Here is a 21,200-nt window from a genome sequence, read left to right on the forward strand (position 1 = left end):
ACCATCAACATTGCGTGCAGCAGCAACCACAGCCTCCCAGACACTGTTCAGAGAGGTGTACTGTTTTCCCTCCTTGTAAATCTCACATTTGATGATGGACCACAGGTTCTCAATGGGGTTCAGATCAGGTGAACAAGGAGGCCATGTCATTAGATTTTCTTCGTTTATACCCTTTCTTGCCAGCCACGCTGTGGAGTACTTGGACACGTGTGATGGAGCATTGTCCTGCATGAAAATCATGTTTTTCTTGAAGGATGCAGACTTCTTCCTGTACCACTGCTTGAAGAAGGTGTCTTCCAGAAACTGGCAGTAGGACTGGGAGTTGAGCTTGACTCCATCCTCAACCAGAAAAGGCCCCACAAGCTCATCTTTGATGATACCAGCCCAAACCAGTACTCCACCTCCACCTTGCTGGCGTCTGAGTCGGACTGGAGCTCTCTGCCCTTTACCAATCCAGCCATGGGCCCATCCATCTGGCCCATCAAGACTCACTCTCATTTCATCGGTCCATAAAACCTTAGAAAAATCAGTCTTGAGATATTTCTTGGATACACAGATAGGGGAAGACGCTGTCTGAACCTATATAAAAAATTAATAAAACATAGTGAAGACTGTTACAAATATGCAATAACAGACACGTTCTTGAGTGCACTCACAAGATGTAGGTAGGAAAATCGCTTTGAAATTACCACCACCTACTCCTGTAGGGGGGTCACACATAGAATCCACTGGATATGATGGATATTGAAAATCCGGAAACCAAAGGTAGAGCAGGAACAAAGTATGGTAGAAAAAAGATATTTATTCTTAGATACAATAAAAGGCACTGGTCCAACGTGTTTCGTTCAATCAGAACTTCATCAGGGACCTCTCAGGTTAAAATAGTAATACAAATTCCATACATAAAAAATTCCCGCTATACCCTCCCTCATCCCACAGTCCCAATATATAAGACAACTCTCAATCCCATTGGTGGTGTGGTGGGTGTGTTCGAACTTGGTTCCGGATTCATCATCAACTTGCCGACTCACAGCTGATCGTAGTATTCTTTTCCCGCTTCTCGGGTTGCCAAGATGTCACCGGAAGTGACGTCTGCGTTCCAAATCGCACTTCCGTGCGTTCCAGCTGTAACTTCGCGTCCACAAGTAAAGTGGCCTTAGTGAGTCCCCGTAATAATGGATGCACATGCGCAATGGGCAAAAAGCTATACTTAAAAAAAAATGTGTCAGTATCTTGCGACTAACACTCAGCATTGGAAAAAAGAAAGAAGTATCAATATCAAAACATAAAAGCATGTATTGAAATGACATCAAAAACACAATCACCTCATATTTAATTTATTTAGTGTCTATTTTCAATGATTTTAGAAACTCTTGTCCAATGCATAAATATTGAAGGATATATATAGTAATAATAATCCTAATATGCACTCAAAATAAATAAAAAAATATATAAATAAAACATAAAAACACTAATAATAGTTAATATAAAATACATTTTAAACAGAAATACTCCATATAACTCAAACAATAATTATGATACTATGAATCCCTAGTATTCAAGGAAACAAACCAAATCAATATCCACATTTAACCCCCTCGGCTCCAGTGTCTGTAAACAGTGTATCCAATAGGTTTCTTTCTGTCGAAGTTGTTTTAATCTATCCCCTCCTCTCCAGTGAGGGGGGATGTATTCAATGCCTTTACACAAAAAATTCTTAAAATTAAATGCAGGACATGATTGACAGTGCAATGGAACCGAGTGGGTTGTAAGACGCTTTTTAATATTATTCAGATGCTCCATGAATCTAACTTTCAGCAATCTCTTGGTGCGTCCCACATATTGCTTGCCGCACGGACATTGCAGCAAATATACTACAAAGTCCGTGCGGCAGCCAATCAAAGATATTTCTTGGCCCAGTCTTGACGTTTTAGCTTGTGTGTCTTGTTCAGTGGTGGTCGTCTTTCAGCCTTTCGTACCTTGGCCATGTCTCTGAGTACTGCACACCTTGTGCTTTTGGGCACTCCAGTGATGTTGCAGCTCTGAAATATGGCCAAACTGGTGGCAAGTGGCATCTTGGCAGCTGCACGCTTGACTTTTCTCAGTTCATGGGCAGTTATTTTGCGCCTTGGTTTTTCCACACGCTTCTTGTGACCCTGTTGACTATTTTGAATGAAACGCTTGATTGTTCGATGATCACGCTTCAGAAGCTTTGCAATTTTAAGAGTGCTGCATCCCTCTGCAAGATATCTCACTATTTTTGACATTTCTGAGCCTGTCAAGTCCTTCTTTTGACACATTTTGCCAAAGGAAAGGAAGTTGCCTAATAATTATGCATCCCTGATATAGGGTGTTGATGTCATTAGACCACACCCCTTCTCATTACAGAGATGCACATCACCTAATATGCTTAATTGGTAGTAGGCTTTCGAGCCTATACAGCTTGGAGTAAGACAACATGCATAAAAAGGATGATGTGGTCAAAATACTCATTTGCCTAATAATTCTGCACTCCCTGTATATGCAGGTTTAGGTGAGTGCAACCCTCTTGGTTTTATAATATATATAATAGAAAATAATATATTTTCTCAGGTCCTCTATAAGAGGCCTGAGAGTTTGTGGGTTCTGCACAGTATCTTAGCTGTTTCTAGAATTGCACTCTTCTGGACAGTAATTTTAGATGTCCCACATGGAATCTGTTGAAGCCACTCCCCCAACTTGGGAGTCACAGCTATCACAACTGGGACTACTACTGTCTTCACCTTCCACATCCTTTCTAGCTCGTCTTTCAGTCCTTGGTATTTCTCTACCATCTCATGTTCCTTCTTCCTGATGTAATAGTCACTGGGTATTGCAACATCCACCATGACTGCAGTCTTACGTTCCTTGTCTACGACCACAATGTCAGTTTGGTTGGTCAGCACTTGCTCGTCTGTCTGGATCTTGAAGTCCCACAGGATTGTAACCAAGTCATTCTCAACTACTCTTTTTCGTATCTCCCATCTGGACTTGGGCTGGTCCAATCCATATTTTGTGCAGATGTTTCGGTGCGCAATCTCATCAACTTGGTTCTGTCTCTCAGTGTATGCTGTTCCTGCTAACATCTTGCATCTGGCTACTAGGTGTTGGACTGTCTTAAAAGCCTCTTTGCACAGTCTGCACTTTGGGTCTTGCTTGCTGTGGTAGACTCCAGCTTCTATTGATTTGGTGCTGAGTGCTAGTTCCTGTGCTGCTAGGATTAGTGCCTTAGTGCTCTCTTTCAGTCCTGCCTTTTCCAACCACTGGTAGGATTTTGCCATGTGAGCCACATCCACTATCTGCCGGTGGAACACCCCATGGAGAGGTTTGCCTTGCCTGACCTCACGCCGGTCGGTACCTGAGTTAGTCTGCCGGCCCACCCACAACCAAATACTGGACCTGGTGAAGTTGGTAGCCTCTCTCTGTCCAGTGTGTCTACCAAGGTTGGGTTGATATCTGGCACTCTCGGTCTCTGTGTTGTTCCCTGGCTTGGAGTGGAGGTTACTTTGTGGGCAGAGATCAGCGATACTCTGCCCTGGTGCCAGCTCTTCAGCCAGGGGGTTAACTGGTGTGCAGTCCTGCCCTGTAACACAAAGGGACAGGTAGGGCAGAGGTCAGCGGCACTCTGCCCGGATGCCAGCACTTCCGCTGGGGTAGCCTGTAGGAATCAGGCTCTGGACCAGAGGATATGGGAGGGCAGAGGCAAACTGCGCTCTGCCCAGATGCCAGCTCATCCGCTGGGATGGAGTCAGGGAATCCTACCCCCAGGCCCTGGTTGTGAATCTGCTGTGGAGAAAAGGGATCGCTTACCTCCTCCTCCTGGTATTCCTGCAGGGTTGGTTGGGAATCTGAACCGGCCGTCCAGCATCCCTATAAGTCCGGTGCAGAGACCGCGGTCCCATCTGCACCATCTGGGTTAGGGGTCCCTACAAGGTACACTGCCGCTGAGGAGGGAGGACGATTTTAGTTCCATGAGCTCGACGGCAAAACTCCGCTGACCGCATTCCACTAAACAAGATGGCCGCCGCTACGTGTTCGACTATGCGAACGGCGAGCACCCAGCTGTTCGTCTATTAGCTTGCGGTTACCCACCATCCTGGAGCTGGCCCGGGGCCCCAAGCAGAGCCGGTGCTTCCTATAAGGCTGCAGCCGCCTGAGCGCTCTATAGAGAGCCTCAGGCGGCTGCAGCACTCCTCTCTCGTCACCTCCGTCCTCCCCTTCCATGTAGCATGGCCGAGCTCCTCTTCCTCCTGGCTGTGTACTGAGTGCTCACTTCCTTTCAGTCCGGCCGGGAACAGGAAACTGAATCTCCTGTACCGCGCGGTACCCGGCCGGACTGACAGGAGGAAGAGGAGCTCGGCCACGCTACAGGGAAGGGGAGGTGAGAAGAACATAGGAGGGGGAGGGGGAGTGAAAAAAACATAGGGGGGGGAGTAAAAAAAAAAAAACATGGGGAGGGGTAGGAGTAAAAAAAAAAAACGGGGGGGGGGGAGTTAAAAAACATGGATAGGGGGAGAGGGGAGTAAAAAGGTCACGGGGAGAGGGGAGTAAAAAGGACAGTTTTAGATAATTTGCACATGTTTGTGAGAACTGAAAAATGTTATTGTGTGTGTGTTTGTCTGTTAGTGTGTGTATGTGTGTGTTTTAAAGGGACACTCCAGGCACCCAGACCACATCTGCCCATTGGAGTGGTCTGGGTGCCAACTCCCACTACCCTTAACCCTGCAACTGTAATTATTGCAGTTTTCATAAAGGGTTAACTCCTCCTTTAGTGGCTGTCTACTAGACAGCCACTAGAGGGCACTTCCTGCTTCATATCACAGGTTTTCTGTGCTAGAGCGTAGCTGGACGTCCTCACGCTGTGTGAGGACCTCCAGCGTCACTCAATTCCCCATAGGAAAACATTGAAAAGCATTTTCAATGCTTTCCTATGGAGAGCTCTCTGCATGCGCATTAGGTCTCCTCAGCCGGCGGGCGGGATCAGTCTCCCCCGCCGGCTGACGTAATTAAGGGGAGGAGCGGCGACGACCCAAAACCAACACCGAGGGACATCAGCGGGGTTCTCAGGTAAGTCACTGAAGGGGTTTTCACCCCTTCAGCAACCGGGGATGGGTGGTGGGAGGGAGAGGGGACCTGCAGTGCCAGAAAAACTGATTGTTTTCCTGGCACTGGAGAGTCCCTTTAAGTATGTTGGATTTAGTTATTGTGCACTTTTTTAATGTATATTTGATTTTATGGTACAGTGGTGTTTTTTGCAAATGTTCAATTGTTGAAAATGTTCACATTTTATGCACATTATATGCAACAGCAGTATTTGCACTGTAAACCTTTTTTATTTAAATAAAGTGTGGGTGAACTTAAACTCTGTGGCTATGCTGTGGATCCTGTAGGCTTTGTGTGCGTGTGGGAGGGGGGAGAGTTGGGGTGGGCCTCCATGTCTATTTTGCTTGGAGCCCCCAAATTCCTTCTAACGGCCCTGTACGTTGACAATACATAGGGATCCTCACCACCTATGGTAGTGCTAGAGTCCAATGTATACACAGAGGGAACCTTACACCAATCCCATCCTGAATCTGGATCATAACCCAATATACCATCAATAATTAATTTTATATCTATCTGCGTCATGTTTTGCCCTTGACACATTCCTTTTTTTTTTATTAGTCTTTATTTTGTTCACTCAGCAGGCGATAAAGAGAAAACAATACATTATGTGGGCTGTTGCCCATAACGGTCACATATAATAACAAAAGCATTGTCACTGGCTGAGACATGGTGTCCCGCTGAGTGGGTTTTTGTTTTTTAACGGAAGCATGTTAGTCAACAAAGCATTTAAACATCAGTATGACCCCTTGGCACCTATATGTGGTTTACTTAAAAGACGGTCCATGGGTTGAGGTGTTCCACCGGAGTAGTTTACCTGAACTATCTTGGAGGGGGAGTTCCTGCGCCAATGTTATCGTGGACGTTGACAAATTCTTTTTAAATACAGTAAACATGCAGCAGGGTTAGAACGTGGGTTGGGTGCACCTTGAATGATGTCCTTTAGAACAATAGGATTCAAGGGTTTCATTATTAGTTGGTCTCCTACTGTTAAAAATGGGAAGGCAGAGGAACCTATTGTCTCATTTGTGTTACCAGTCTTTATAGAGGTAGTTTTGATTTGTTTACCACTTTTTAATATCATGCCTGGTGTGTTAGTGACAGTAATTTTAATAGGGGGAGCGTTAAGCAAAGAATGAGTACTACGGCTGGTTCCTGAGGCTTGCCCTGATGCCTGTTCTTCATTTCCTTCTTCAGAACTATCTTCTTCTTCTGCTGTTATACGATGCCTTATGCCAGTATTAATAGCTACTAACAAAATTGCCTCATACTCCTCATCTTCAGGGGCTATAGGCAAAGAGGTATATGTGGGGGACTACAGGGGCGGCAAAGGTGTCTCTCGGGGAACAGTTTTTACTTGTAAATCTTTATCCTTAATCTCATTGCTCTTATGTTGTACTGAATCACAGTTCTCTAAATCAAGGTTATCTGGGGCTTTTCCTGTAGAACTAGCTACTTTCTTCTCCTTACCCCTAAGCTTCCTGCCTTTATTGGTTGTTGGGTACCAATGGGTGGCCAATTGCAACCAGTTTTCTCCTTGCAATTTCATATAGTCCTTGTTCCAATCGGGGTCCGGACCATACCAGGGCCATGCCCTTTTATCCTCTAAACATTATCCCTTAACCATATTTATGTGAAAGTCATTGTTTGCCCCACAATGGGGGAATGGGGCGTAGGATCTCATAGCCTCCGTCCATCCTGCTAAACTAGTGACAAATGGGATGGTTAAAAATCCTCCCAAGGCTCTACTCTGGAACCATAATTTAAACATGACTCCCCAGGGTGTGGTTGAGGGTAGGAAACAGATTGTGAATTTCCCATGTCCACACCGTGACTCAAGGACAAGAAACCTCTCACTTACCAAGACAGTTCCTTGCCTGTTGCAAAACAAATATTTATTTACATACAATAAGACATGCAAGACATACAGAGAGCAAAAATGCAAAAGGCAGAGGAGGACCTGATAAACAACCTAGGTTTAAATACATTTTCCCATATGGTCTACCGCAGACCTAGCCTACCGCAGGCATATATATATATATTATATATTTCTATTCATGAGTCTACTGCAGACTCCTAGAGAAAAACACTTCACAACCCTTTCTACCGAAGGATGCAACAATGTGGAGACCAGGGGCATAGGGACCAGCGTCAAATAGACACAAGACACTTACCCCTTAGTGCTCCTGGTTCCATCCCACTTCTGACACCAGCTGGAAGGGTTAATCGATCCTTCTCCCTTGGAAGTGTTTTTCTCCTATATCTCAGCATCCGCTGTCCGCCACTTGGAATATTCACTGCTCTGTCTTCAATATTGAGGGAGAACTTTGAAAGCACGGAGATGATACACATCAAGTCAGCTTATTCAAAGTTACTCGTTTAATGACCGCCTTTACATTTCTTATATAGTACAAATTACGTGTAAAGAGACAATGTCCATTCAAATCAAAAAGCCTGAGAAGGAAAGAAACAAACAGATGTGTCCCCTTTAACATAACATTTTAGCACTGAGTTATTGTTTGCTTAATGGAAAAACGAAAAAGAGAAAAAAACCCTGACTGGGATAAATTCAGTGTGTCCAGATCATATCTCAGTAGGGGATAACCCTTATACTGTATAGAAAAAAGAAAAAAAGAAGTGTAAACCTAGGACCGAACGTCCAGGAAACACTGGTGAGATATAGATCTCAGTTGTCTGTTAAAATTTAATAATCATTTAATCGGTATACAAAATCATGAACAGAAGAGAGATAATGAACGAAATAATAATAATAATAACAAATAAATAACCCACTCTGGAAGGGAGATATAAGGAGCTCAGGGAGCTATAGGAGGAGTATGAACAGGAGTATATAGCTGTATAAATATGCACCCTGCCGAATGAAAATATAAAGGAGAGAGACACCAGTACCTCTTAATGGAAAAACGCAAAACAGTTCTAGGAGACAAATGCTGAAATAACAATGTTTAAAGGAAATTAGGTAATTTAAGAGTTTATTAGTATATGTCCGTGACAAAAATAGTCAGCTTGGATACAGACAATGTGTTGGGTTTAACCCTTCACTATTGGACAAGACCTCCCATTTGCAACACGCATGCTTTATAAACATATGGATAATCTGATTCAAGTAAGTTCCACCAGAGCCGACACAAAGACCGCCCATGTACAATACAGATGCTGGAAACCTCCAATTGAAGTTTGCCGCCTCATATGATATGACACACAGACATCTTAGTTAGCAGCATTTTCTTTTCCGTATGTGACCGAAACCGGATGAGCCACCATGTTGGGTAAGGCGGATTACAACCGGTCCGAACCATATATGAAAGTTTTTCATATATTCACCTGTTGTTTGTTATGTTTACTTAGTATTAGGGTATATAAAGCCTGTTATGTCAGTTTCTAGGTAGACTGCACCTGAGGAAGATCTCTCTTAAGGTCGAAATGCGTTGTGCTATTTTATTTTATGTTTCAACTACAACTTGGAATAAATACCTTTTTACATCATTGATTTGGTTCCTGGTTCCAGTTTTTACTCTGAAACTCCAAGGTTCCAGTGATACACCACTGCAACTATCCCTATTGTGGATGACCTGCCTTTACAGTTCAGAGCCATTCTCTAAAGGCTCTGTAAAGTGTGTGTTCCATTTTTATTTTATCACTGTTATATTTATGTATACAGGTTACACTATGGTTCCTCTGCTTTGTATTTTTATGATTTAGGGTTATATCAATAGAAAGACCCACACATTTCGCTTTTATTTTAAAGGTAAAGAATAATTCTCACTGTGTGCACTTTGACACTTTTTTGCACTTGGAGTGTTTTTAGGCTGCACCTGTACTATCATTCATTTGGAGCGCCCGATATCCCTTATAATTCCTTTTTTCACACTTACGAGGTCTTCCCTGTCTTGTTCCGGTAAGCCTTTCATATGGAGGTTGTTGTGTCTTCCTCGGTTGTTATCATCAAAGGATCTATGCATGGCTGACATGTAAGAGGAATGGGAGTATACAGTGGCTTGTAGTTGCTGTACGTAGGTGTGAAGTAAATCATTGCGTCTTTCAGCGCACTCTTTCACTGATGTGGTGGATGTCGGTGCCTAAGGCCTCCAGATAGGTTTGAAAGGAGACCTCGAGTTTCTTTATCATGTTGGCAATGTCTCAGGTTGTTAGAGGGGTGTATGCCAATGGAGACATCCTTTTCCCGGCGAGAGGCTGTGCTGCAGAGTATTCCCGATATCCCATCAGCTGGATCAGTGTAGAGAGAGAGGCAGAGCTCTTACAAGAGCTAGTGATTTAGCTGGATGCAGGTTCCCTTCAATAAAGAGACAAGGCTACGTATTGAGGGTTAAGCAGAACTGATTGAATGGGCACACAATCATTTCTTTTATACAACTTTTCCCACAAGGTTACCACCCCATGTGGACCTTGTTGGGCACCGAAGACACAAACGTAATGACCAATCATTTACAGTTACACAGTGAAACAGTCCCAGTCATTACTGTACATTCCTCCCCTCTGCCGGGAGATAATTGAGTTAACTGCTGTATCAGCTCAATTATCTCCAAGCGAAAAATATACTTTTTAACCAATTTTTATAACACCAAAACTATACATTCAATAAAACTTACATTTTCTGAACAAGCATAATTAGGGGACAAACATACTCAAAAATCATATGAATCGGTTCAGGGGTTTGGGCGATAACTGGAAGTCCCATCCCTGCCAAGCCACACACGAGACTCCTGCCCAAAATAGTTCCATGCATTCAGTTGGTGCGGCCGGTCCCTTTTCGTACAATTAAAATACTGAACAGTCATGCTTATTATTGTTAGTGACTTTGCTGGTCGTGTGCCGCCTCGTTCGTGCAATACTTTTACCGAAACGCCGCCTCGTTCGTATGAATGTGTGCAAAACTAAGTGGTCCTGGAATTCTCAACGGTGTTCACGAGTTTGAGTGTCTGAAAATAGTTCCAGACACTCGACAACCAAACACCGCTGGACAAACACCGTTCAACAAAAAAAGATGGCCGCTGCCACGTGTTCGTAAATACGAATCGACGGCCACCCAGTGAACCACTTAGAACGTTTGCGGTTTGCGGTCCGGCAGAGTCAAGGAGTTAAATGGTGACACACGCCTAGGCTGGGTAATCTCTGGTTCCGCAGTTTGTTTGTTCATACGAATGGGTTAGCAGTATCATTAGTTTTCCCATTCATATGTTAAATATAGCAATGGTAACAAATCCAGGGGGTTACAATGTTTCAAGTCTGTGGGCCAGACAATAACAGGGGTTCTGTTACAGCAGATTTCTCAAGGGTTTGCTTATTTCCAGGTTGGATTTGGATATCAGGTGGTCCAAGCTCTCATGGCTTGAGGAGGCTGATCGGCCTTGGGAGGATTCTGGCATCATATTGGGCCTGCGGCACCATGTTGTAGGTCTGCATTATCGTGAAAAATTTTAAGGCCCCAGATTTCCAGGTACATTTTTTGCCAGGCGGTTGTTAGGTCAATAGAGAATGTTTTGGATGTCCCATGGTTAGTCAGGAGCCCGATGAATAGGGATTAGCTGTAGGCACGCTCAGAGCAGATTTAGACGTGTCCATCTAGCTTTGAGGTTGGCGCCTTGTTTTTATTCTACATATTGGGGTTGAGGTTTTTTTGTCATGTTACAATGCTGCCACAAAACATGTGTACTAGTAAGGGTTAAAAAGTGTAAAGGGATTCAAAATGTAGAAAGAAGGTCTGCACACATATGGCAAGTACACTTTGTTTTAGATACATGTGATTTAATTGTAACTCCGTAACCCCTATACTCTGACTGAATATATCTGTGGAAGAGTCTCCCTAGTCCCGCAATGTGATAGTGTGATATAGCTCTTGTGTTCCCAAACATCAGCCAAGACTTGATGAAGGGTAAATCAGAATGTTTGTTTTATTAGGGCAAGTTGCCTGGTTATATACAAAGACCCCCGAAATGGGGTTTCCATTCAGTTTTACAGTAAGCATGCCCAGACGCCTCTACGTCTGTGAGATAAGTGTGCTTGCTTTTGCTTAAATTAATTATCTCCCAGGCATTCGAAGTACAATACAAAACCACAAAACACCCCAAAATGTATATGTAACGGCTACCTCAGTGGAGATGGGGTATCAGCCGTTGGAGACGTCCTTCTTCCTGGCAAAATGCTGTGTAGTAATGGAGTAGCCTTCTTTCTATCAGCTGGATCCAAGTAGAGAGGGAGAGGTAGAGCTCTTAAAAGAGCTAGTGATTAGCTGAGCAGGTTCCCTTTCAATAACGAGACAAAGCAACGTTTTGAAGTGTAAAATAGAACTGAGGTTTTAATGACAGGTACTCTGCTTTTATGCGGTGCTCTCATGCAAGGGAGACACCCGCAGACAATTAGATATTAACCAATCAGACAATGGTTACAACCCACTCTGCTTGGGAGATAATTGAGTTTCTTACTGTATCCTCAATTATCTCCAAGCTAAAACTTATACTTTTTATGCATTTTTATAACTTTCAGATTTTTCATCATACAGGAATAAAACATTTTTATGAACAACACAACTTGGGGACAAACATATTCAAAATTCGTGCAAATCCATTCAGGGGTTCCAGAAATATTAAAAAGTGTCTTTGGATGTCTGTCTGTATGCCCAAAACAGTTACACAGATTCAGGCTGTGCGGTCGGTCTATTTCTGCCCTGCAAAATAACAAAGTCCCATCCGAAGGTGGCATTCGAATAGTCGAACGCACTTCGACTTCTGTCAAAGTGTCGAAGTGAAAACGGGGTTAAGTTTCAGCGGTGTTCGTTAGTTAAGTGGAGGTCTATTTTACATTAAAAAGATGACAAAGTCCCTGTAACGGACCGTTTCACACACAAGAGGATAAAACCCAGTTTAGGCGATAATCCCCTTTCCAGATGCACAGGCAGCTACTGCAAACACCATTCTCCCGACTGGAACCACACGAACACTGGAACAGCTGAACAAGAAAAGCAGACATCGGCTTACACTCTTGGCAGTCAGCATACAATCCCATTCCCCCAAAGACCGAGACGACACATCGCTTTGAGGGTTAAGCAAGAACTCTGGACTGGGACACCCAGTCTGGCTTTTATTACAAACAAGTACATACAGGACACTCCCAGGGGGAGGATGAATTTAACCAATCACATGGATGTACCTCCCACACATTTCCTCCCCTTAGATTAGCACTTAACATAATTATACCGTACACCCTTTTCCCCAATTCCTGGATGTACCCCAAATACATATGCTACACCTCCACAACAGGTATCCCCTGATAGCCCTTATTCAGGGGGACAACATATCCAAGAATCAGGTCATTCGGATGAATGGTTCGGGAGATATGAGGTTCCAAAGATTTGACCGACCGCATGGGTAAAGTATCCGAAAACAGTTCCATGCATTTTGGCCCTGCGGTCGGTCACAAACAAGGGAATGAAAACAGACGAATTGCCTGTGTTATAGAGCCTGGAGAGGGTTTGAATGAATTCCCTTGTTTGTGGGGTTCTTTCTACCGAACGGCTGGTCATTCGGTAGTTTTTATACGAATTTCTGGAAGTATGGAGGTCTCAGCGGTGTTTGCCTAGTCGAGTGTCCGATTTCAGTTCCAGACACTCGACGGCAAAACACCGCTGTTCGGTAGTTTAAGATGGCCGCCGCCACATGTTTCCTGAATGGCGGCCACCCAGAGGACAAAGAATACATTACACTGATTGCCAATTACCCGTTTGCAACATTGTTGTAAACGGTAATTGGAGGCACACTTATTCCTGGGTGGTCTGGTTGTTCGGTAGTTTCACTCAATATAATGAATGGAGTGATTCTACCGAACAATCAGGTGAATGCTGCATACATATCACCCAGGTTAAACTTAACACATGAATACATATACAATATTACAGGCAGTACACTAGAATATGCTTCACAGTCTTAAAGGGACAGTAGTCCCAAAAGTCCCAATCTGTTCATAGATGATTTTAAAGGGCCAGTAGCAGCCATATACATTATTACATGCCCAAATATGGTTTTTATAGAGCAATATGTCCAGGGGCCGTAGTCGCAGGGCAGGAGGCTAGCAGCCAGGCCTCTCCAGTTCACAGTGGCGAAGCTGGTTTCGCCACAGTCCCATTTGAACGTGCGTTCGAATGGGAAGGTACAGGTTCGACTGAATTAAAAATGCCGCCGCCACGTGTTCGATTGTCTAATGGCGGCCACTTCGTCTACTTCGACTGTATCCGAAGTGCCATATCAAACGTACCAATCCTTTGCACAAAACAGTTGAAGGGCCAGAAAGTCTTTGTTCTTGGGTACAGGGCAATGTGGATGATGGCAGGAAAAGAAAAGGTAGAGGTTCCCAGGCAACATGGTAGGAGGTTGTTACAGTATACAAGTTTGATAAGAACCTCCACAAGTATTATAGCCCGGATTTGAGCGCCCAAGTTGTGCAAATATTGCTCGAATCCGTATAGTATAGCCGAATTGACAGCGAGGAAAGGAGATAGTGGCCGGTCCAGTGTGTGGAGTTCCTGTATCAAAATAAACTAAGTCTCCTTCTGGCTCATATGTAGTGAATGTTCCCCTTGTTTGGGAAAATATTTTCTCTGAAAAGTGCTCTCTTGGCTTGTCTGGTAACCGAGTAGGCAACATTATGATTTTTACGTTGTTCGTTAGGCATAGTGTCATTTTACATTTTTCCAAGTGAATAAAAGTAAGTTTGTATTTACAATTGTTATATTATAATGGGAATTAGAGCACACAAATATTTTTTTAAGGTATTACTTAATCACCATAATGTTACATAGTCATATTTCTGATGTTTCATGAAAATAAAGTCATTTTTTAAGTATTGTAAACCATACACCAGTTATAGATAGATTATTTTTTTTCATAACTCCCAGTACATTTTGTTTCAGATATTGCCGGCAGCAGAAGTTTTTCTAAAGAACAGGACACCAACAGAACTATACTAAGCAAGATTATGAAGAAATCTTTTAATAAGACAACCAAGGATTCCAGCTCTCCAAACTCAAGCAATTTCTCAGAACCCTTTATGTCTACAAAGGAGATCATAAACACAAAACCTTTCTCATGTTCTGAATGCGGAAAATGTTTTCGCTGGCATTCACACATTGTTCTACATCAGAAAACTCACACAGGAGAGAAACCTTTCTCATGTGCTGAATGTGGGAAATGTTTTAGCCATAACCCGGCTCTAGTTTCACATCAGAGAATTCACACAGGAGAGAAACCTTTCTCATGTTCTGAATGCGGAAAATGTTTTCGCTGGCAGTCACACATGGTTCTACATCAGAGAACTCACACAGGAGAGAAACCTTTCTCATGTGCTGAATGTGGGAAATGTTATAGTAATAACCCGGCTCTAGTTTCACATCAGAGAACTCACACAGGAGAGAAACCTTTCTCATGTGCTGAATGTGGGAAATGTTTTCGCTTGCACTCATCTCTTGTTTTACATCAGAGAACTCACACAGGAGAGAAACCTTTCTCATGTTCTGAATGTGGAAAATGTTTTAGCGGGCACTCACATCTTGTTACACATCAGAGAACCCACACAGGAGAGAAACCTTTCTCATGTTCCGAATGTGGGAAATGTTTTAGCAATAACCCGACTCTAGTTTCACATCAGAGAACTCACACAGGAGAGAAACCTTTCTCATGTGCTGAATGTGGGAAATGTTTTAGCGTGCACTCAGGTCTTGTTCAACATCAGAGAACTCACACAGGAGAGAAACCTTTCTCATGTTCTGAATGTGGAAAATGTTTTAGCGGGCACTCACATCTTGTTACACATCAGAGAACCCACACAGGAGAGAAACCTTTCTCATGTTCTGAATGTGGGAGATGGTTTAGACATAACACATCTCTAGTTAGTCATCAGAGAACACACACAGGAGAGAAAACTTTCTCATGTTCTGAATGTGGGAGATGGTTTAGACATAAAACATCTCTAGTTAGTCATCAGAGAACCCACTCAGGAGAGAAACCTTTCTTATGTTCTGAATGTGGGAAATGTTTTAGCGGGCACTCAAATCTTGTTTCACATCAGAGAACCCACTCAGGAGAGAAACCTTTCTCATGTTCTGAATGTGGGAGATGGTTTAGACATTACACAACTCTTGTTAAACATCATAGAACTCACACAGGAGAGAAACCTTTATCAAGTTCTGAATGTGGGGAAAGTTTTAGCGGACACTCAAATCTTGTTTCACATCAGAGAACTCACACAGGAGAGAAACCTTTCTCATGTGCAGAATAGAAAAATAGTTTTGTCAGTAAACCAGATTTTGTTAAACATCAGATAACTGACACAGTACAATTTTTATAATGCGTTTATAAATTAACATGGGAATAAAACCTCTAATACTGTGAATTGTTCTCATCCTGACACAATATATAATACCTTTGACAGTAGCAATGTATAAATGATGCATTGGTGTTGCGATTGTGTTAACTCTACAGAGCCCCTCTCTACTTTTCTCCCCTTTGATATTACTGTTAGATTTGGCTCTGACAGCCGTGGGTCTCACAAGATTTAGACTGGGGAAGCTGAACGGAGCTGCTGCAAAGGTAACCCCTTGCTCCCGGTCCCCAACAGGAATGCTGGGCTTGTAATGAGCCCGGTGGTCCTGGCCTGCATATATTGTGTGTATAATATTATAAAAATAAATAATTTGAAAAAGTAAAAATAATTAAATAAATGTAAAATAATTGTGTGTGTGTGTGTGTGTGTGTGTATATATATATATATATATACAAACCGGGGCGGGGATGATGACGTGACGTCATGCAGGGCACATAGCGTGGCGTGCACGCCGCCGGACTGAGCTGAGCTGGAGTCCCACGCGGGAGAGAAGGAGTCGCTACCAGCTATCTGCCAGAATATTCAAGTGCTTGTCTCTGCGAGTATCCCGACTGGACGAGTATGCTGACTGGATTCATGTGCCAAGAGAGGTAGTTTTGCTTCATGTCACTTCATGTCTTTAGGCTGCAACTGAGTTACTACGGCTGAAAACGAGCACGATGCTCGGTGTTGCCGTGTATGAAGGCTTACACCTAGAACGGTGTTATGCAACGTGAATGGAAATAAAGAGTGCAGACTGAATTTAAATACCTGGAAAAGAGACTCATATGAGGTAAAATTGATCTAGCTGTAAAGTTAAAAAAAAGGAAAGAAAGCAGAAGGAGAAGCAGTTTAAAAAAAAAGAGGAAAAAGGAAAAGAGAAAAAAAAGGGGTGAAGAAAAAAAGTAAAGGATAATGAAAAAAAAAACAGAAAAGGGGAATGGAAAGTAAAGTATAATAGAAATCTCATTAATCTGCCTGAAGACAAAGAAGGTAGAGAAGGGGAGACGTTGTGTATATATAAAGAAAAAGAAAAGAACTTAATACCTCTTTTAAAGTGATAAATACCAGAAACGTCTGGCAGGGCTTTTTTGCTAAATAAAGCTCCCTAAGGGGAAAAATATGAGAAAATAGAGGCAAAACAGACTAGAATTATGGCAACAAGGAAAACAGCTGATCAAAGACAAGATACAAAACCTCTCCCAAAAAAGATCGAGAGAAAAAAAAGAAAAACAGGAAAAGAGACTCTCAAATTTTTTTTAATGCCCAGCAGATAAAAGTACCTTGGAAATTTCTTCAACATCAACGCCAAATAAAACGGCTTTAAGTAAGCACACAGGAGATCTCAATGAGATAGAATCACAGGAACGCTTAGATGAAAGACAAATGATCACCCCAGCGTACTTAAAAGAATGTCTAGATGGGGGTGGAGCCTGGTAGCGAGATGGGCCAGACACTATTTCTGCAAGCTCCGATACTCACGGGCCCAATCTAACGAAAATCTGCCAACAACCTTGACATCCAGCAACACAAATACCAGCATAGCACAGGGGAGATCCCCCGAAATCGACCAATGCCCTTTCGGTACACTCCGAAGCAGGCAAAGCCAAAACACAGAGCCCGGGCCTACCTCCCATCAGCCCACTACGGCCTGGGTTATCTGCCGGGCGGGGACTTCCTGGAGGACGCGTGGGACACATCCCAGCACAGCTCCGACCACGGAACCTTAGAGATGGGGCGCAGATCCCAGAAACCCCAACAAGGTACTTCACAGCCTGATATACGCATAATGCTCCTGAAGCAAACACCCGCCAAAATGGCGGCCGCACAAGGCCCTGATTCCCCACAAGAGTCTAACTCAGTGGAACAAAGCACTCAGGGGGCTACACTACTAAAACCCACACCCCAGCAGGGTGTCACTGAACCGGCCACCAAACAGGACCTACAGCATATGCAAAACATGCTGCAAGAAATACAAAGCCTACTAGCTGCAGATCTACCTACCTTTAAAACCAGCATGCAACAAATCACTGAAAAGGTAGTACACACTGAGGGAGAAGTGAAAGGGATCCAAAGGGAAATCACCTCGCTGCAACAATCCCTCCTCCAACTACTACACAATCAACAAAACTTAGAGGTTCAAATAGCAGCTCAAGAAGACAAACACAGACGCAACCACATTAAAATCCAAGGTATCCCTGTCTCAGTCTCCAGGGAGGATCTACCTCAGTACGTGAGACGTCTCATGCAATCAATACTTCCCCCCGGGGTGGAAAGGAAACTCACTTTTGCCGGAATATACCGACTACCCACTCCAACAAGGGCATCTACACCCCTCGCACGAGACGTCATAGTCCGCTGCATCCTTCCCCAAGATAGGGGGCACATAATGTCGGCACTCAAAGGCAAGACGCCACTCAACTTCGAGGAGTCCCAATTGACTTTTTATCAGGACTTAACTAGAGCCACTCTCCAATGGAGAAAAACCCTCAGTGACTGCACCAGCCAGCTACGCTCAATGGGAAAACCATATCGGTGGGGAAACCCACGCCACCTCTTGGTTACACACCAAGGAAACACATACAAAATCGCTACAGGATCCGAGGCTACCGCGCTACTACCAAAACTGGGTCTGCCAACCAAGAACACCCAGAACGCCTCTCCCGCCTGGGACCCAGAGACTTAAGGTTTTTCTCCTATTACTTTTTACCTTCTATTACTTAAGTTTTGTTGATGACTCATTAGTTAAAAACCTGACCCAAATGACGCTCTAAGAGCATGCCAGGGATGTCGCTGACACGCTAGTGCACTAGAGGAATGTGTATTGCGACACAGAACACAACCCCCCCCCCCCCGACAACCCCTAGGTTAGGGTTACTACCTCTCAAGAGTAGCTCAAACGGACCAAGGAAAAGGCCTCCTGACAAGCTACTCTCAAGACTAACCGACCGACAACACAGACCACTTGACACTTGGTCACTTGACATTACTACAGATCCATGAAGGAGACAATGCGATACCTCAGCTCCCAGCTTAAAGCTGACTTAATACAAAACCACCCACTATGGATCACGCCTCCTTTACCACCCCATGACCTAGGGAACGACACTCATGTACCAACTGGCGTAACCATACCCAATATTACACCAACCTACTTCCTAGGTCTCATAACGTTTTCAAAAATATAAAAAATTGTGCCAAATTACTACATATGCGTTGATAATCAGATGCTGATATATATAATAATGTTCACTATTGCATGTGGTAACTGTAACGGAACCGCTGGCACCCCGACCGGGTACCCTCCGCTGACGGATGCTCCTAGTGCTTTCCGAGGTCTCCAAGCACTCTGCCTGACACCATAACCACTGCTGACCCCACGAACCGCCGCAGCTTGGTTAGGGTCTCGCCGACTCCACCCACTCTGGACCCAAGACCAGGGTCCAGCTTCCAGTAGGTGGACCTCTCCGAATTCCAGAGAGCAGGAACAGGAACAAGCTCTTAGCAGAGCACAGCGATTATACCCTGGGGAGTATAGTGATTATAGCAATCCCCAGAGTGTAGTTCTCCAATCCCCCAAACATGAGCCGAAACTTCATGAAGGCACAAGATGATCTGAGGTGCTAGCACACCCAGTCTGGCTTTTATTTCCATCTTACACATATAAGACCGCCCACAGGGGAGGTGTAAAATAGCCAATAGCATAATGGTTGCAACCCACAGATTCCCTCCCCTTAGATAACCAGTTAACATAATTATTACAGCCAGGAAAATACAGTTTTTATACATGTGCTATAACTTTAAAACCATACATCCAATCTTCATAAATTACATATTTAGAATCAGCACACTTTAAACAAACACTCTCAAAAATCAGACAAATCCCTCCAGTAGATAAAAAGTTAGTCGGAAGTCCTTTATGACCGACCGCAGGCACATTTTCATGCCCAAAACAGTTCCATAGATTTGGGCTGTGCGGTCGGTCTATTTCAGGCTAAAAAAACGACTAAGTCCCATTCGAACAAGTGTTCGAATCTTCGAACGGGACTTAGTCTCCAGCCGCAGTGTCGAAGAAGGTACGGGTCAGCAGTGTTCGTGCAATTGGGTAGCCGCAAACAGTTCCATAGATTTGGCTGCACACACCGCTGACCGCGTTCAAATAAGTTAAAATGGCCACCGCCACGTGTTCGTTTGTTGAATGGCGGCCACTTCGACTACTTCGGCACTTCGACTGTATCCGAAGTGCCAATTTAAAGTTGCAATACTGCTCCACAGTATTTAAATGGCCAGGAACAGCATATAAACATCCATTGTGCCCAAATACCCTTCTTACAGGGTTAATACACCCCAGGGCCATAGTCGCAGGGCAGGAGGCTAGCAAGCAGGCTTCTCCAATGCCCAGTGGCGAGGTTGGTTTCCTCACAGTAACTATACCTTCTGTTAAGCAACACACAAAAACCAAAGAATTATAAAAAAAAAAAAAAAAAGAATGTCTAGATATAAAACTGGAACAAATAAAAATAGAAATGCCGGAGAGCTTTGCAAGTCTAAAGCAAGATATGTCTATCGATCAAAAAGTCGAAGTTAACGAACAAAAAATAGAAAATTTAGAATTTCTCCTACAGAAGCAAAGTGAGATTATTGAGAAACAACAAACGAAGATAAATGATTTGGAAGAGAGCTCTATAAGCAAAGAAGATAGAGGTAGAAGAAATAACCTCAGAATAAGAAACATTCCTGAATCCATCTCACAAGAAAATTTGGCAATTTATCTTGCAGAGTTTTTTAAGGCTCTCAAAATAAATATTGATGATAAAATGGACTTTCTTGAAAGAACACACCGACTATATAAACCAAGAACACTTCCAGCTGATCTTCCAAGAGATATAATCATCGCCTGTCACTCTTATTCCTTTAGAGAAATTTTTTTAAAAGTGGCAAGACAATGGAAAAGAGATCAAGGCAAATGTAATGATATAAAGGTCTTCCCGGATTTGTCTTTCCAGACAAGGAAAGCGAGGAAACAATTCTTACCAGCTACCTTGCGTTTAAGGGAAAATAATTTAAAATATCGATGGCTTTTGCCAACCAAACTTTTAGTTACTAAAGATGGGATTATGCACACATTTGACTCACCTGAAAAGGTTATAAATTGGTTGGAAAATATGGTTTAATTATGGAGAGAATTAAAATAAGTAACATGAAGTCTCCTGATTTGTATTTAGATTGAACCAATATTTTATTTAAACGAAAAAGGTTTAGTATGTTAATAACTGAATTTGAATCACTTTTCACGATTTAGGAGAAAATCATGATATATAATAGCACGTTGGTTTGTTGATAAAGGCTTGCTGTTAGGAAAAGTATTAAGAGGAATATAAGGCAACAGAATCAATGGTAATGATATTTATCACTGGGTTAATTTTAAATCTATTAGGATCGGGTATCCTTCTATGATAGGGTAGAACTTTAAACAAATTCAAAGGATAACAGATACAATTAACACTTACACAAGATGATTAAAATTTCGATGTTAGATAAAGTATTAAGATGAACATGTAATAGAATTAATGGATGTGACATTTATGCATCACTGGGTTAATTTTTATTAGAATAGGTTATCCTTTTCCAATTTTGTAGCATTTAGAATGATATAAGGAAAATAGATAAATATAACAATTGCACAA

At 43.0% G+C, this 21,200-nt stretch overlaps 2 protein-coding genes across 3 annotated transcripts in view; one reads left to right on the forward strand and one right to left on the reverse strand.

Moving 5' to 3' along the window:
• The window catches only part of LOC134568466 (zinc finger protein 585A-like), a 284,984-nt gene that overhangs the window by 85,137 nt on the left and 178,647 nt on the right, over positions 1-21,200 (reverse strand). The gene's annotated exons all lie outside the window — the stretch shown is intronic.
• Positions 1-21,200, forward strand: part of LOC134568465 (zinc finger protein 850-like) — an 88,491-nt gene that overhangs the window by 6,670 nt on the left and 60,621 nt on the right. The window contains exons 3-4 of one of the 2 annotated variants that reach the window (XM_063427072.1): positions 14,066-15,291; positions 16,521-16,525. The exons of the other annotated variant lie outside the window; for it this stretch is intronic. Coding sequence (XP_063283142.1) covers positions 14,131-15,291; positions 16,521-16,525 — 1,166 coding nt within the window. The 5' untranslated portion in view covers positions 14,066-14,130. The remainder of the gene's footprint in view (positions 1-14,065; positions 15,292-16,520; positions 16,526-21,200) is intronic. 2 annotated transcript variants of the gene reach the window in all.

This window comes from Pelobates fuscus, chromosome 7 (assembly GCF_036172605.1).
Source record: "Pelobates fuscus isolate aPelFus1 chromosome 7, aPelFus1.pri, whole genome shotgun sequence".
In the NCBI taxonomy this organism is placed as follows: Eukaryota; Metazoa; Chordata; class Amphibia; order Anura; family Pelobatidae; genus Pelobates; species Pelobates fuscus.